The 17,441-nt window shown below is 43.0% G+C and overlaps 1 protein-coding gene across 1 annotated transcript in view; it reads right to left on the reverse strand.

The window, feature by feature from the left end:
* LOC108787246 (ectonucleoside triphosphate diphosphohydrolase 8-like) overlaps window positions 1–12,031 on the reverse strand; it is a 29,923-nt gene extending 17,892 nt beyond the window's left edge. Inside the window, exons 1-2 of the mRNA XM_018556744.1 lie at window positions 11,986–12,031; window positions 4,177–4,310 (exon numbers count right to left, since the gene is read on the reverse strand). Coding sequence (XP_018412246.1) covers window positions 4,177–4,302 — 126 coding nt within the window. The 5' untranslated portion in view covers window positions 4,303–4,310; window positions 11,986–12,031. The remainder of the gene's footprint in view (window positions 1–4,176; window positions 4,311–11,985) is intronic.
* Window positions 12,032–17,441: the final 5,410 nt, after the last annotated feature.

Here is a 17,441-nt window from a genome sequence, read left to right on the forward strand (position 1 = left end):
TGAAATTTCACTGTGTGTTTTTGGACAAAGACAATAAAGTATTTTTCTTATTTTTCTTAGTCTGGTGATGGCAACGGGTTTGGAGCAAACCTGAGCTCATTTGAACCAGCAAGGAATTTGGCAGTGCGAGCCCAATCAGCTGCGGCCGGGCATTCTACACCCTGAAGCAGTGGGATGCTGGTGACATCATTGACCTTATATGGCCACCTGGCTATACTAGGTCCATAATGTTGACCTAACATGCTGCAGGGTGTAGAATGCCTGACCGCAGCTGATTTGGCCGGTACTATTGACTTCCTTCCAGGTTCAGATGAGCGCAGGTTCGCTTTAAACCTGAGCCATCGCCAGACTAAACAAGAAAACAGACTAAACAACATAAATAATAAGAAGACTTTATTGTCATTGTGGTGTCTGTACAGACAGATAAAGCTTTGTGGTCATTGGCTGGAAATCCTAAGTTTGGCTAACCAAAGAAAACAAGATAATTGAAACATCCAATCTGTGTGATACATTAAGGGGAATTTATCAAAACTGGAGCAGACAGAATTTGGAGTAGTCACCCATAGCATTCAATCAGCTTCTTTCTTGAGTTTGTTCAGTTAAGCTTTGAAAATGAAAGAGAGAAGCTGATTGGTTGCCATGCACAGCTGCTCCAGGATTTGTCTGCCCCAGTTTTGATATATCCCCCTCACTGTGTTTATCCATCTGTCTACACATCTTTGTATAATTCTATACATATATCTACATACATGTGTTTTATGTTTTATTTATCTTTCTGATTATTGATATTATGCTACAGTTTCATATACGTTATTCTTGATAATATGAACTTTGCTAGTCACACATATATCATTCTATACATATTTCTATATACAGTACATCTATTTTATGTTATTTTATTTTCTATCCCTGATGAAGGGGGATTTGTTGAACCCCCAAACGTGTTGGCTGTCTTTTTTATGAACTTTGCATTGTGACCATTAAAGTTTCATTGGACCTTTCCTATGTTTATTGCACTTTCACTTGTTTGCACTTTTTTTTGTCTACACATCTGACTCAGTTGTGTGTTTATCAACACTGCTTTATACACATCCTTAGCACATTAGAGCTAGCAGAACTGTGACTTCTTATGTTGATGCAGCTTGCTGCATAGATTCACCCTGATGTTCCTCACCATGGCTTGGAGACAATTTAGTGAGGATTAGAAGGAGGTGCCCTTCCAGGAGGATATATAGAACCATAAGCTCTTACATTGTAAATAGAACAACTCCGGGGGAAAAAAACTTTTCTTAACCCTTGCAGTGGGGCTACCACTGCACTGTAAGGTAGTGCTCATGTTTGTCTAGGTGCTAAAGTAAGTTATACTCCCGTGATCCTCGGAGACAGCTGGCTGTAAGACCGGTCCATGCAGCCTCCCCCTCTCCGCGGCAACAGCTAATGTCCCTGTGTGATCATGTTCTATTTACTGTGTATAGGACATGAGGACACTGAGGGACATTCCATTGCTGCAATGGAGAGGGAGGCAGGCTGGAAGGAGTGGAGTAACAGCTGTCCGTCTCTGAGGATCAGATAAGTATAACTTTTTTATTTTCCTCCCTAGACAAAAATGAGCAGTGAAGGATTAAGAAAAGTTTTCCCCGGAGGTCCTCTTTAAACACTGCTGCCTGGATCCTTTTTAATCTGTGGTGGTGGGTTTGTAAATTTACCTTTTTTGAATTTTAATTGGTATTAGATTTTCATATATTATTTATGGTACAGATTCTTTGTGATTGAATTCATATAATGTGTTGAATTTTATATGATACAATACACAATTTCTGCTTTTTGGTTCTAGTTTAGGTTTCTAGCACCCAGCATGGTGTAAACATATTTGTCCAACAAAAGGTTTTTTTTTTTAAATTGTCCACTTTTTCCCATTGCTGCAGTTGTCATAAATCTTGGTCCAGTTTGCTGATTACCGGCATCCTCTCTCATTTTTGAATTGTCCATTTTGGTACAAGTAGTAGTTTGTTAAAGTAAACGTAGAGCCAAAGGAAATCTCACCGCTCCAATTCCTTAGCCGCCATCAGACTCCCCAGGTGCTGGTCCAATAGGTACGTCTCCACCTTGTAATGTAGTAGAATAGGAACAGACCGCACTATCCAGAGAATTCCAATAGAGCAGACTTTATTGAAATTCACAGCAAATCCAGTATAACAGTGAATAAAAGTGTATAAAGCAACAAATGCCAGCACTGCAAACCCCTAAGGAGGTTGTAGCTGGTTGGGGGGCTGTGGTGCTAGTATTTGCTGCTTTATACACTTTAATTCACTGAATTTCAATAAAGTCTGAAGGATTGGAATTCTCTGGATACTGCGGTCTATTCGTATACTACTTGTTAAAGTGAATACTACAACATCTATGCAATAGTTGGCCTGTGTATGGGCATCTTAAAAAGAACCCAGAAATAGTTAAAAAGAGCACAGAAAATTGTCAGGGCCGCCATCCTTATCCTTCTTTCACCACTCAGACCAGACCTGGAGATTTAATGGCCAACGGACATGGACCAATCGCCGGCCTGCACTCAGTTATGGCTGGCAGACAGTGGATGTGCTGGCCTCCAAGGCTGGTGTATCCACTGCAAGCCATAGCCCAGTGCAGGCACCCCTCCTCTTCAGTCGTTGGCTGCTAGGACCGCTGGCGCCCTAGAAACCAATGACATCAAGTGTCCATATTTTAAGCAGTCATTGGTTGCTAGGGGGCACTCTGGTGGGGATAACCAATGTAAGAGGGCACTCTGATAGGGACAACCAATGTGAGGGGGCACTCTGGTGGGGATAACCAATGTAAGAGGGCACTCTGATGGGAACAACCAATGTAAGGGGGCACTCTGGTGGGGATAACCAATGTAAGAGGGCACTCTGATGGGAACAACCAATGTAAGGGGGCACTCTGATGGGAACAACCAATGTAAGGGGGCACTCTGGTGGGGATAACCAATGTAAGAGGGCACTCTGATGGGAACAACCAATGTAAGGGGGCACTCTGATGGGAACAACCAATGTAAGGGGACAATCTGATAGGGACAACCAATGTAAGGGGGCACTCTGGTGGGGATAACCAATGTAAGGGGACACTCTGATAGGGACAACTCATTAGTACCCTGTTTCCCCGAAAATAAGACCTACCCTGAAAATAAGACCCAGTACTATTTTTGGGAATTGCTAAAATATAAAACCTACCCTGAAAATAAGACCTAGTTGTGTCCATTCCCAGGGCCGGTGGTGACATAAGGGGGAACTTGAAGAGCCGCGGGAGAGGCAGGAGAGAATAAGTGGTGCCAACGAAGCCAGCTCTACAGGAAGCGAGGCAGCACCGGAGGGAGCAGAGTCGCATAAGCAGATGCCTCCTCTATAGTGCTGGCTCCTGTCACAGGTGGAGTGATACCAAATGCACTCTGCCTTTGAGGAATCGATAGTGAAAGTGCGCTTCACTCATTCTGGCCAGCGATTGGTTAGCAAATTGCTCATGGAAAGGTACAGCACCCCTGATTGCCCTGATCACTATTTTGTTGTACATGAATACATGTAGACTTTTCTACATGAATAAGTGTGGATTGTTGTACATAAAAAAATAAAAAATAACACCTACCCCGAAAATAAGACCTAGTGTGTTTTTTGGAGCCAAAAAAATATGAGACAGTGTCTTATTTTCAGGGAAACACGGTAGTTGCATCCATCGTATTTCCCTCAGATTTTTTTAACGTATGTGCCTTTGTGCCAATGCACCTTCACAGTAATGTGTTTCCCTCCACAACAGTCCCAGTTTCTCATGTGGCCCCTTGAGAAAATGAATTGCCCACCCCTGACTTAATCAGTCATCTGACATCTGAAAAAAAAAAAACAATTTAACAATGGCAGCTTCTATATCTCTCTCTTGATGTTTCCTTTAAAAACACCTGTTGTGAGAGAAAAACATGGCTTACATTGGCGTTCTTCTGTGTCACAGACCAGTAGCATGTATGCAGCCAGTGAAGGCAGTAGTCCTGATCTGCCTATTTTTCCATGACACAGTTACTCTTTTAGAAGGAAGCAACTGCAGTCTATGTATTTCTCTTAATACAGGTTCATTTAACATGTCACCAGGTCATGTGACCTATATAATGCCAAGGCAGCAGAATATACTGTCAGGTATTACCTTGGTTCCAGGGGGGAGTGGGACTTCGCTGCTCTTCACCAAACTTAGAATTAGCGCAATTACCACAGCTATTACCGAGGCCACCAGCAACACCAACAGCGCCACCTGCTTGGAGTCCAGACCCATTATATAACCTGCATTTGATGAGATAATATCAGAAGTAATTAAGTGAAATAAACAAATAATGAAAATTGTAAAATTCTTTTTGTCTGTGCAACCAATCCTGTATTCCAGGGGTAGGCAAGTCTGACCCTCCAGCTGTGGTGGAATTACAAGTCCTATAAGGCATTGCAAGACTCTAACAGCCACAGACATGACTTGCAGAGGTATGATGGGGCTTGCAGTTTCACCACAGCTGGAGGGCTAAGGTTTACTTCCAGACTTGTGCCTGAACTCTGCCTGACTTCTGCCTGATGTCTTCTTTTTCTGTGCCAGGGCATGAAATATGATAATTAGGTCTACAGAGAGCAAATGTGTGTCAATCATGCAGCCCCACCCCTTTCTTTCTTGCTTCATCGGTCAATGCAGCCGCCCCCAATTTCAGCATACAATAGCAATGGTTTTGGTGTTCTAAGACAAATGCCCCTCTGCACAGAAAACAGCAATTGGCAGCAGCTCACAGCTCACCAAATCCACTCATCCACAAAGTTTAAAGTAGGAGCACAAGTTGAAAAGGTTGCTCTCTCAACAACAAAGCTCACACGGTTTCCTCTCCCAGATCACCCGTTCTTTGTTTATATTAGAGATTGGAAAGCTAGAAGGCCACTGTTGGGAGGTGGGAGCAGGGGAAGCTGAGCTGCTGAGAAATAACGACTTAAACGGCTTTGGTGCTTCTGCTGTGAACTTTAAGGATGAATTTCTCAATAGTACCTGTAGCTACAGAGGTCAGTAAGGGTTTGTTTCAAAGCTCATTTACTATGTGTTAGGAATATGTGTATCTTGATTATCAGACAGCTAGTAGTTGGTGGAGCTTAGCCATGAAGCCAGAGAAAGTCAAGCACCAATAACAAAGTAACACTATAGCAGAGACTGGCACAGAAAGGGCATTTTTGGATAAAAACAGCTGGCAAAATGTGGTGTCTGCTGTTAGGAAGGGCAATTAAAAGTTAAAAATGGAGCACAAGTTCACTCAGAATGAACTACAACAGAACATAAGACCCATTAATATCAACTGAGCATAACTATAATACCATAGCTGATTAGCTGATTATTCCTGCTGGCACCATGCACCACCTTATGGCTTCGGACTTTATTTCTATAGTATCTTGGCGCAATGCTAACTGATCCAAATTGCTGCTGTCTGCCTGATGTCACATTACAGTTGGTGCACAATAAATGATGAAAGTTTAATGTACAGGAGGATTCCTGGTAACCGTATACAGCATAGTTTAAATATGACTGGGTTTTGGTTGGAATTTTTCCTTAATGGTAGGAACATAAATAAATTTGATTACATCACAATTTAAATATGGTTGGTTAGGGGCCACTTTGCAACGTTTTTCCAGGATGTCACTGGAAAGTAATGTTTGACGTGAAGAAAAGGGATTGGGTTTCCCGTACAGTTAATGCAGTAATGATGCGCACCTTGAGCTAAATGATTCCATCTCCTCAGTGATGCCTGTTCAGCATTAAAATCGGGGGCATTGATAGGCTAAAAGCTTCTTTACGAGACAGTGCAATCTCTCAGTCATTAAACTCCAGCTGTTTACAATAACGTGCTGAGATACTGCCTGACCCTGGTCGAGTTCACTTTTAGGTGCCCGTATGCGAAAAATTCTCATATCAAGCAATCTACAAGAATATGTTAACTTTCAACCCAACGTCATCTTCCATTGTCACATCAACATCATAAAAATTCCCACCAAATAGGAATTAAAAGGGCATGTCATCACTGCTTGATCCGGGTGATTGATTTTGAAGTATTGAGGTCATGGACAGGCAAGCAACTAGCATTTTTAGAGGAAGGTCATGTCAGACATACTTTAAGGCCTTGGTTCTCAACTGGTGGGTCGTGACCCAAAAGTGGGTCGCGACCTTGTTTTTAGTGTGTCCACACGTGCTTTCCACTTTTCGAGGTGAGAGGCTCCTCAGCCTCCCCCTAGCGCAGCACTGTCAGTTCTCGCACCAAGCAGCCATTCAAAATATGCTGCCTGATAATGAGTGTCAGATTGAGGTGGGGTGGGCTGGGGCTATAGCCACAAGGGAGCTCCATCCATAAGTGTATTGCTTACAGCTCCCTTGTGTGCCCTGTAGAGGTGCCTGGACCGGAGTGATGTTACATTCTGGCTCCTGGCACCTCCATTGGGTGTGCAAGGGAGCTGTACAAGCAATGCACATATGGATGGAGCTCCATCACAGCACAGCAGCCCACACTGGATCCACTCCAGTTTTTGTAAGATAGTGAGACTGGGTGAATTTAAAAAATATATATATTTTTGGAGTGCATATGTGTGTTTGAGAATATCTGAGTGTGTCTCTGGTTGTGTGTGTCTGTCAGTGCTTTCGAGGGCCCATTCACACTAGTACAGTGCGTTAATCACACAGTCCCGTGCGATTAACGCACTGCACCACGCAATCGCACCTACCACGCGTTCTGGTGTGAGAGGTGCATTGCATTTGAATAGCAACCCAAATGCGTTTCCCACCCACAGTTCTATTGCCCACATCGGAACGTGCGGTACCACAATACCATGTGTTCCATTGCAGTGCAACTTGGGTCATGACTCAATGACCAAGGACAAATGTGGGCCCTGAGGTTCCAGAGGTTGAGAACCACTGCTTTAAGGTTTACATAGTCATAAGCTGATTGTCACTACTAGTAGAATTGGGAGACAGTTATATGTTTTGTCTCACTTCTGACCCATGCAGATAACCCCTGGATGGCTGATCTTGGGGGAACAATTATATAGCCGGGATGCACTTGCTCAGCAAATTGTTATTATACTCCTGAGATCAAGGCAGTGCCATAGTTGTCTACACAGTAGATAAGTATGCACTTCCAATATGGGTTCAAGGAATGATAATTTTACAGAATAACTAAACAGAGGTCACAACCTCATTTTTTGCTTATGGGCACCTTAAAGTAGACCTGCCATTCCCAACTCTGTCCCTGTCCACCTCGAAGTTTTGGATGTTCCCACCCACCTTTGTGTATTCCAGCTCCTGTTACTTTCTCCATAATATAAACTAAATACAAAATTCAGCAGGGAGAGTGGAAACCCCTCTAATGGTCACATCAAGTGGTCAGACCTGGGAACTCAGCACAAAAATCTTACTAAGTCCCTATGGGATAGAAGAAACTGTCAGGTGCTTTTACTCTAAAAAAAAATGGCAATATCAGTTATTGGTGAACCAACCAACTATATATGTTTCCACCAGACACTGCTGGATAGTTCCACTGAGCTTAGCCAGAAAAGTTATTAGCTATGAATATTTCTTGGACCGGCCAACATCTGTTGAGATTCTTCTAGTGGTGAAAGAAAAAAAACAAAAAAGCGCCAGAGAGGACTGCTCAACCAGTACAAACCAATGCACACATGAATAAAATTAGAATCAAAGTCTGTTTGGAAATTGATGATTGAATTAAAAATTGGTGATTGAGTAAAATAAAAAACACGTTTAAAAAATGTGTGTGTCTGTAGGATGCTGCCCCAAATCAGCCGGGGAGACTGTAAATCTAGGGAAAAAACACAAACAAGGGGCGCCTTTCCTGGTGCAGACAAATTTATTAAGATCAGAATAGAAGATAAATATAAAACATACTCACAAAATTCATGATAGAAGTATAAAAAGTATATAAGTTAAGTATATAGATGAAGGGGGCGTGACCCTGGAAACGCATCATCATACAGCACACAGTCTCCTGCTGACACATAGACACGGCTGTGCAGCTTTCATAGACTTCACCTTGGGTCCATGGACTTAACTTATACACTTTTTATACTTCTATCATGAATTTTGTGAGTATGTTTTATATTTATCTTGTATTCTGATCTTAATAAATTTGTCTGCACCAGGAAAGGCGCCCCTTGTTTGTGTTGATTCTTCTAGTGGTGGTGAACTAATATTTGGGATCCTAATACTCCTGGGGTGTTCCATGAGGGCACTAGCAAGTTCTTGGCCACTCAGAGCACAAGGAAGACACAATCAGCTGTCCCGCTAAGACAGACAAAGCTGAGCTGGCTGGAAGAGTGAAGCAATCCACAGGATCCTTCACATCTAGTCTGACCTTCTAGTGAGAGTGTCAAGCAATCCACAAAAAACTTTAAATGTTAAAGGATCACTGCCATACCCTCTGCTGTGTACTGAGAGGACCATTGAGTTCTACTACTATCCAGAGATATACACTGATGCTGGATGCAGAAGACAGGTTCTGTTTGGCCTATTCTGTTATCATTCTTTTAGTACTCCCGGCCAACAGGATGAAGCAGCTCAAATCAATAGGATAAAACAACTCGAACATTGCATTCAACGTTCAGGTCAGCTATTCATGATGCAACACCCAACCAATGTGGAACTATGTACTACGTAAAACTGTAAGACCTTGCAGTTGTGGGGCACTTAGCAGGTGGTAAAGACTCAGTTCAAATGTCTCCCTATGAAGCCCATGTGATCACAGCCCTTGTTCTTGGAGGTCCTACATTTTCTAGCATCCTCTTTGGTCCTCATTCTTCTCCACAAGTTACTTTGCTTTGACAATAAACTGCCAAACCTTACTAAAGTAACTGCTATCCAGTTTCTTAAATCAAGGACTCTGTGGACTCTTTAATTTAATAGAATGGAATGTGGAATAGAATTTATTGAGACCCCTGGACCAATTACATTTACAATATCATCACATCTGCACAGGCATTAGCCATAACCATAAACCTAAACAAGTTTTTTTCCCCAATTTGCTACCTGTCACCAGGGACATGTGAGGAGTTCAGTTCCTCAAGTTCTTTGCTTGCAAAAAGTAGAATGTTCTGCAGAGGAACTTTATTCTGTACCTACCGCTGTGTGCGTCTACCCAAATGTATGCTTGAGCTCATCACATTTCAATTTCAAATTATATAAATGAAAACCTTAGAATGGGATTGTCACGCCTGTGGCCACTATAACAGATTGCAAAGCATTATGTTCTATTCTTATTATTTAAAACCTTTGTTCTGATTCTGACAAGGTACTGTTGTCCTAATCCCCTCCCTCTTTCCTTCTGCCCTCCCCTCCCTCTATCCATCCACCCACTTCTCAATCATCCTTTCTTCTTACATTCCTTCTTTACTTACCCCCTCTCTCATTCCTTCTCTCCATCCTTCCTTCCTTTTGCCCTTCCTTCCATTTTTGCATTCCTCCCTCTTCTCAATCATTCTTTATTCTTACCTTCCTTCTTTACTTACCCCTCTCTCATCCCTTTCTTTATATTTTCCCCCCTCCTTCCTTCCTTCTTTCCTTATGTCCTTCCTTCCCTCTTTCCATCCTACCTCTTTTCTGTCTTGCTTTTTTTTTTTTTTACCTTCCCTCTTTACATACTCCCTCTCTTCTTTCGTCCTTCCTTCCTTTTTCACTCACTCACTCACTCTTCCTTTTTTATTTCTCTCTCTCTCTCTCTCTCTTTCTTTCTTTCTCTCCTCCCTCTCCCTTCTTTCCCTTGTTTCCTTCCCCTTTCCCTCTTGTCTTTATGCTCCAGGGAGGTTGCTGGATTTTAGTGCTGTTACAATTACCATTGTTATTCCAAAGTGAGTGGAAGTCATCAGAAATCTTCACACTACATATTACAGATGTGGTGAATTGTGCTGTGTGTATGAGTGATGCAATAATCACCGTGAGAGAGCTGACCTCACCATTCACCTGCTGCAATGTGCAGTACGAAGCGTGCATGATGGAGTTTATTCCAGGGAAAAGCCGAGTTACATTACTACAAAAAACAAATTTAGAATTGGAGTCTGATTTTTAATATCAAGGTACAAGGTATGCTATTACATAGAAAGTGGTGCGTGGCTTTTACATTTATCTGCAAATCTACACAGCTTTTTATTCTGGTTTTAGAAGCAATTGTGAAATTAGATCACTTTTTCTAACCCCCTTAACTAAGCTCTGGAGAATTTGATATCTGCAACTACGTTGTAAATGAAAACCTGGATAAATGAACATTGTTATATTTACATTCCTGTTTGCTATACAATGTTTCCTTGGCATGTTTTGCTACCTATACCCACTGCTTTGAAATGACAGGAGATTACACACAGAAGACTGTATGTAAAATTGATGTATACATACAGTTTGTTAAGGGCTGTGTATATTTATGGCGCTATCTAAATAAATACCTATTATAATTTTCATAGCAATGACAAGAAGTTGTCCCATTGTGTAGAACATACCTGAAATTTAGACTCTGCATGAGAATTCCCTTTAGGTTACCCCAACACACCAAATTATTGGCATCTGAACAGAAAGCAACCTAAGCCACAATCATAATCAGCAATCCCCTGTCACAAAGTTATGTGTAATAAACTGAGTTCTGATTGGCTGCTCCTAGCACAAAGCAAATCATTATAACACCTTTCACTTATTAAAATACATCTCTACATGTTTACGTCACCCCTCAACATTTAATGTGGCGCCTTTAAACAAAAACCCGTCTTTCCAACATAGTGCAATGGGGGACATCAGTTTGGTGGCATCATCAGCATCTGTTAAACTGTCCTATCCCTGATTTCTAATGCATACAGCGCCAAATTTATTATCCTTGTTTATGTTTCATTTCTAAATGCCTTAATAAGCGCTTAGCTGACTTACGAGTCTGAAGCTATATTATCTTTAAGAAGTGCTCAGGAGGACTTCTAGAATGTGCGACAGCTTGGAAGTCTTTTAGGCCTCATTCACATGGGCATAAAAGGAACGCAAGTGAAGAAACATGCATAAAATGCGCATCTTTGTAAATGTATATTGGCACGTATATATGCATGCGTATGAGCGTGTTTATACGATCATCTGGCCCATATGTGTTCTTCATCTTGCAAACTCTTTTTTAAAAATTTTTTGCATTAGAAATATAATAATCTATGTATATGCACGTGCATATACGCATACACAGGCATTTACCTGCATACATGTGTAAAATACGAACGATTTACGGCCCCAAACATAGCCCTGTTCCTTTTTTTTTGTGCGCATCTGTACGCAACACAAAAACAGCAAGTATTGGGCCATATATTTAGCATCTGTACGCAGCGTTTTTTATGCCCATGTGAACGAGCCCTTAAAGTCGCAAGTGCTGGACGCAATTACTGCGCAGTTGAGAAATTAAGCGAAATGTCAGAAGAAAACATAAAAAAGGCACATAACAAAGAAAATACTTTGCAGTTAGCGTGAGGTTTTGGTCTTGGCGGCTAAAATGTTGTCGCAAGTGCATTCCTAAATTGGACTCCCAATATAAACCTTCGGTGCTCTCACTCCTCACCTCTAACTAGAAGCACCCTAGTGAATATCTCATCACAAACTGTATAATGAATACAATCAAGTACTATCTTAGATACTTACTATACGTTCATAAATTCCCCCAATGGATAGTAATAATCTGTGACCACACTACATGAAAAATGTGACATACCATAAGGTCCCCGACATTATTGATAATCAGTGCTAATATTTGAGACAATCATTAGCACTGAAAGGTAATTTCCAGTTCCCTGTCCTTACCATTCTTCATCCAGTTGTCTGCCTCTATTACTGTGCAGAAACTGAGCTGGTATTAAGATATTATACTTTCTCATGTTCAGATCCCCACCGAACAAACAAGAAGTGTTTGCAGATTTCATTACCACATACCTGTATCTTGGCACCGACTGTGGCGAGCTGCTCCTCCTGCGATGCTGAAGAGGCCAAGACAAAAGTGAAAAGCTGCTTCGCTTAAACTCAGTTTAAATTCTTTCTTCCCCTCCCACTGACTGTGTGCAGAGAGCTCAAACCCTCCTTTGCTGCAGCCATACCTTATGCATGCTTCTGGAATCTCCCTTAAACGCTAAGTTAACTTTTCTGACCATGGTTCGTGTTACATTCATATTCAGGGTTCAACATGAAACACGGTCACACCGCAGACCCCCCAATCCTACCCCCCTCCTTTGCTGCAGCCATACCTTATGCACGCTTCTGGAATCTCACTTAAAGGCTACGTTTACTTTTCTGACCATGGTTCGTGTTACATTCATATTCAGGGTTCAACATGAAACATGGTCACACCGCAGACCCCCCAATCCCACCCCCCTCCTCTGCTGCAGCCATACCTTATGCACGCTTCTGGAATCTTACCTAAAGGCTAAGTTTACTTTTCTGACCATGGTTTGTGTTACATTCATATTCAGGGTTCAACATGAAACATGGTCACACCGCAGACCCCCCAATCCTACCCCCCCGACTCACCTAAATCACAGTGTTCTCCCCACAATACAAACATGGACAGAAGGGAGAATCTGCAGGAGACACAGCATTGCACCCGCCATCCACTGATCACAGTTTACTGGCTCCAATGCAAAAAAAGAAAATGCAAATTTTTTTCTTTTATAAAGAAGTGCACATTTATTATTTTTTTTATAAAAATCTTTTGCCTTTAAATGCAGTTAACCTGTTATTTGCTGCCTGCGCCATGGTTATGATAGTCACAGGTAGCTGAAGATTAGAGCACACCCCTTCCTTTTTGGGTCAGATAGGGACCGAGAGTGCAAATGTGTTCATTGAGTGTTCATCTGTTTCACTTCGGTGAAAGACTTTCACTATGGAAGTGGGAGAAAATTCAGGGGTTCTGCTACTCTGCACCCAGCTGAGCTCCCATTCCCTCCTGAGCGGTTTGTTACACGTTTCCCAAAGAGCATCAACGCTCAGCATATAGATTCCCATTAAATTCAATAGTGTCTGTTCACACCTGAGAGTTGTGCTGCCACTTGTTGTGCACAAAAGTACATTAAAAAAATTTCTGCTAGAATTGCAAGTTTATGGCCCCATGGCAAGTTTAGGGCCCACAAGAACCTCTATGACCCCAGTGATGCCCATTACAAGAACCTCTATGACCCCAGCGATGCCCATTACAAGAACCTCTATGGCCCCAGTGATGCCCATTACAAGAATCTCTATGACCCCAGTGATGTCCATTACAAGAACCTCTGCAACCCCAGTGATGGCAATTACAAGAACATCTACAGCCCCAGTGATGGCCATTACAAGAACCTCTATGACCCCAGTGATGGCCATTACAAGAACTTCTGTGACCCCAGTGATGCCCATTAAAAGAATCTCTATGACCCCAGTGATTACCATTACAAGAACATATATGACCCCAGTGATGCCCATTACAAGAACCTCTATGAGCCCAGTGATTACCATTACAAGAACCTCCATGACCCCAGTGATGTCCATTACAAGAACCTCTATGACCCCAGTGATTACCATTACAAGAACCTCTACGAACTCTGTAATGCCCATTACAAGAACCTCTATGACCCCAGTGATGCCCATTACAAGAATCTCTGTGACCCCAGTGATGCCCATTACAAGAATCTCTTTTCTTTTTGTTACACCTTGCCCATCATGCTGCTTCCATCCGTAAAGACTAAAACACACGTCTGATGAGGAAGGCAGCTGGACGCACCACTCCCGGGTTTACAGGTGAATTAGTATTATCCTTATCATAACCGGATTATATATGAGTTTAGGTGTGTTTTTTTTTGGGATGTGCTCTTTAAAGTGGAACTCTAGTCAACCAGTTTGAAGGATTTTTGGATTTGTTGTTGTGATTCACACACATGAGGCGCGCTGCCCAGCCCACAGAACCTCTGCAGCAACCTTTTCAGCTGTACAGGCCACAAAACTGGAGAAAGGATAGAGATAGTTCATGTTTCTTGGGCTGTAAAGAGTCTCCCAACTCAGTCCTCTCAACATCCTCTGCACCCCCTTTTGTATAGTTCTTTTGCTGAACTCAAAAAAAGGAAATGTATTGAACAGTCCTCTTCTCCCAGAATTGGCTGCCCCAGGCTCTGGTCCACGAGTACCTTGCCCTGATACTACCATAGACTTCTAAGTAGAGCTTGTCTATTTGTTGGCCACGGCCTTCTGGAGCTTGAAGTTCAACAACCAGAGGCAAGTTCTAGAATTTGATGATGAAGTCTGGTCCAAGTTCATCTGATGGAATGTGACCTGCGAGTTATCACATATAATGAATTCTTCTAGCAAGCGGAACCCCCTCTCCCCAGCCGCTTACATAATCAGCAGATTCCATGCAGATGGGAGGCTCAGAGAAATGGATGTACTGACCCGCCTTAAAAATAAATAAAAACATCCATTTATAAACTTGCAAACCTAAAGCTGAAGTTTAAGTGTAGATTTAGCCTCCTCCGTCCCTCCTCATTAACATGCCAATTAAATAATAGAAAAAGAATTCTGTTTTCATTACATACCTTATTTTATACTCATTGATGCCTTTGCTTGGTCTCTGTACTTCTCTGTGCAATGCACATAGCCTCCTGAAAACATCACAGTACCCTGCACAGAAATCCTCTCAAGAATCCTCATGCCTAATGTAAAGTGACAATAAACTCAGGAGTTAAACCTTACAAATACATTCAAGTACCCTAACTATTAACAAAAATGTATCTTATTTGTGGATCACTCGGCTGTAGATCCTCAAATCATCTCTGAATTGGTGCTGACACTGTCCTTCCTTCTGGAGGGTGGCTATTTTTGTTCCCCATGGTCCCTGTATGTCACCGCTCCAAGCTCACGCCTGTGATGGACTACAATCCCACGTGTAGTCCCTTCACCCTAAGTGGAGTGGCTCTTTAAAGGTGCTGGCACTGTAATCAGTCTGGCTGATTTGTAGTCTGGTATCATTTGGTCATTCCTAGGTGTTCTGCTATTGATTGCACCTACCTGTAGTGGGGTGTGACCCTGCCACAGAGTGAGGCAGTCAATGGGAGAACACTGGGAGTCACTGGCGGAACTACCAAGGTCGCAGCGGTCGCAATTGCGACCTGGCCCTGGTGTTCCGCCATTTGGGGGGGTCCAGCGAGGAAGAAGAGGGCCCCCCCCCGAGAGAGTGCTGCTCTTTCCTTGCCGCACAGCAGCCCGCAGCATGTAAGGGCAGCTGTGCGGCAGGGATGGGAGAGAGACTGTCACCAGCAGAATATGCTGTGTGGGGACCCGACCCTCTTAGCCCCGCCCCCTGACCGGGGAGACGAGGAAGAGGGCTGCTGGAGAAGGAAGGTAAGTCTGGAGTGGGAAGGGAAGGGGGGTGCGGGAAAATGTTGGTGTGTGTGTGGGGGGGGTGTAGTGGGATTCTGTAGTGCTAACGTCTATTATAATGTATTGCTGGGACTTGTAGTCCCGCATAGCTGCTGGTATTCTGCATTGATGTATGATGATTATACAGCAATGCAGAATAGCTCCAATTATGTAGGACTACAAGTCCCAGCAATGCATCATATTTTTAAGTAGGGATGCACCAGTGTTAATACTGGGCATTTTCACGAGTACTTCTACTCGTGAAAATGCCTCGATACTAAACGCAGATACCGGTGTTCTGTCGAGAACGCCGATGTATTCGAATTTGCCGACCTCAGCATCTGCGCTTACGACAGACCGGTATTATTGAGGGAACAGGGATTCATTTACAAAGTATTTAGTTTAATTGTTAATTGTGACCGTTAATAATATTCCATCCTTCATTTCCTGCCATGGACGGTATATTATTAACTGTCACAATTAACAATTACAAACGAATACTTTGTAAATAAATGCCGGTAATCCCGTCTGTACACAAGCGCAGATACTGGGTCAGTGTTCTCGACAGAACACCGCACTAAAATTTTAAACAAGCGGCTGCCCGAGGTCTTGCGCTTGCTGGGGACCTTGGCAGCCTTTTTGTTAACCATGCGGTGCCATGGTGGTTGGGGGGGGGGCCTTCATGGTTTCTTGCACCGGGGGCCCTGAAAGTTGTAGTTACGGTACGCTTCTGCTGGGAGTGTTGTTGGGTGCATGTTGGGGAAATGCATACATACTCAGGAATTGCCCCTGGGCCTAGCCTGGGAGTGGGATGTACAAGGTTGGAGAAACTCACTAGGCCTCAAGCCTGCAGGAGGCCCCATTATTATTATTATACAGTATTTATATAGTGCCAACAGTTTGCGCAGCGCTTTACAATATAAGGAGGACAATACATTTACAATACAATTCAAGACAAGATGGTAAGGAGGGCCCTGCCCATGAGGGCTTACAATTAAAAACTTGGGCCCAGATGGAGTCTGGAACTATCTGGGAAGGAGAGGGCTCATATGACTGCTGGAGGTGCCAGAAAGACCAGTATGGCATGGACCTCAGGAACAAATCTGGTTTCTCCCAGGGAAGATCTCATGCATATTCTCATGCAGATCTACCCAGCTGTGGTTCTGTTACACAGTGCCATCCTCTGCTCAACTAAAGTATTCCTGCGCTGTGGAAGCTGGAAGGGACTGGAGAGTCTGGAGTCTATTTTTGCCATGGAGGTCTGGAGCCCTAAACCCTCTCTCCCAGTTTTGCTGTTCTACATTAAAACATCTAAAAAGTACTTAACCACTTCCGGGCTGCAATACGTCTATAGACGGCGGCCCGCAGAAGTGGTTAAAACAAGAACACGGCTGCAGCAGCAGCCATGTTCTTGATACCGCTTTTAACAGCAGACGATTGCTGTTAATGTACAAGCGATCTGGCATCTGTACAGCCCCCGGATCGTTTGTACCGTGCGGCGCCCCCCCTTCCCCCGCGGCCGCCGTTGGCTTCCCCGGGCATCGCTGTCACACCCTATCTGCTATTACATAAGGTGCTTGTTATCCCCCTATGTAATAGCAATAGCGTTAGTGTAAAAAAAAAAAAGTAACATATAAGAAAAATTAAAAAAATGGCAAAAAAAATGTTTAAGTCCCCCCCCCACGTGCACGCACATACACACGCAAACACACGTCGGTGCGCCTACGTGCAAAAATTGCACTACACATGTTACATATCGCCGCGAACGTCGGAGTGAGAGCAATAATTCTAGAGCCATCAATCACTGTTAACACTAAACTGATAACACTAAACTGATGAGCGGTAAAAGTGTTTAAAATGTTCACTATGTGAAATTTTGGGTATTTACTTTTTTGCGGCTTCACGAGCAAACGCAATTTTAAGGTTTGACATGTTTGGTATCTATTTACCCGACGTGACCCCGTCTTTCATATTTTACCCCAAAATTGGGTATTATATTATGTTTCTGTGCACTA

The sequence above is a fragment of the Nanorana parkeri genome, unplaced genomic scaffold, assembly GCF_000935625.1.
Source record: "Nanorana parkeri isolate BGI_ZX_2015 unplaced genomic scaffold, ASM93562v1 scaffold251, whole genome shotgun sequence".
Classification (NCBI taxonomy): Eukaryota; Metazoa; Chordata; class Amphibia; order Anura; family Dicroglossidae; genus Nanorana; species Nanorana parkeri.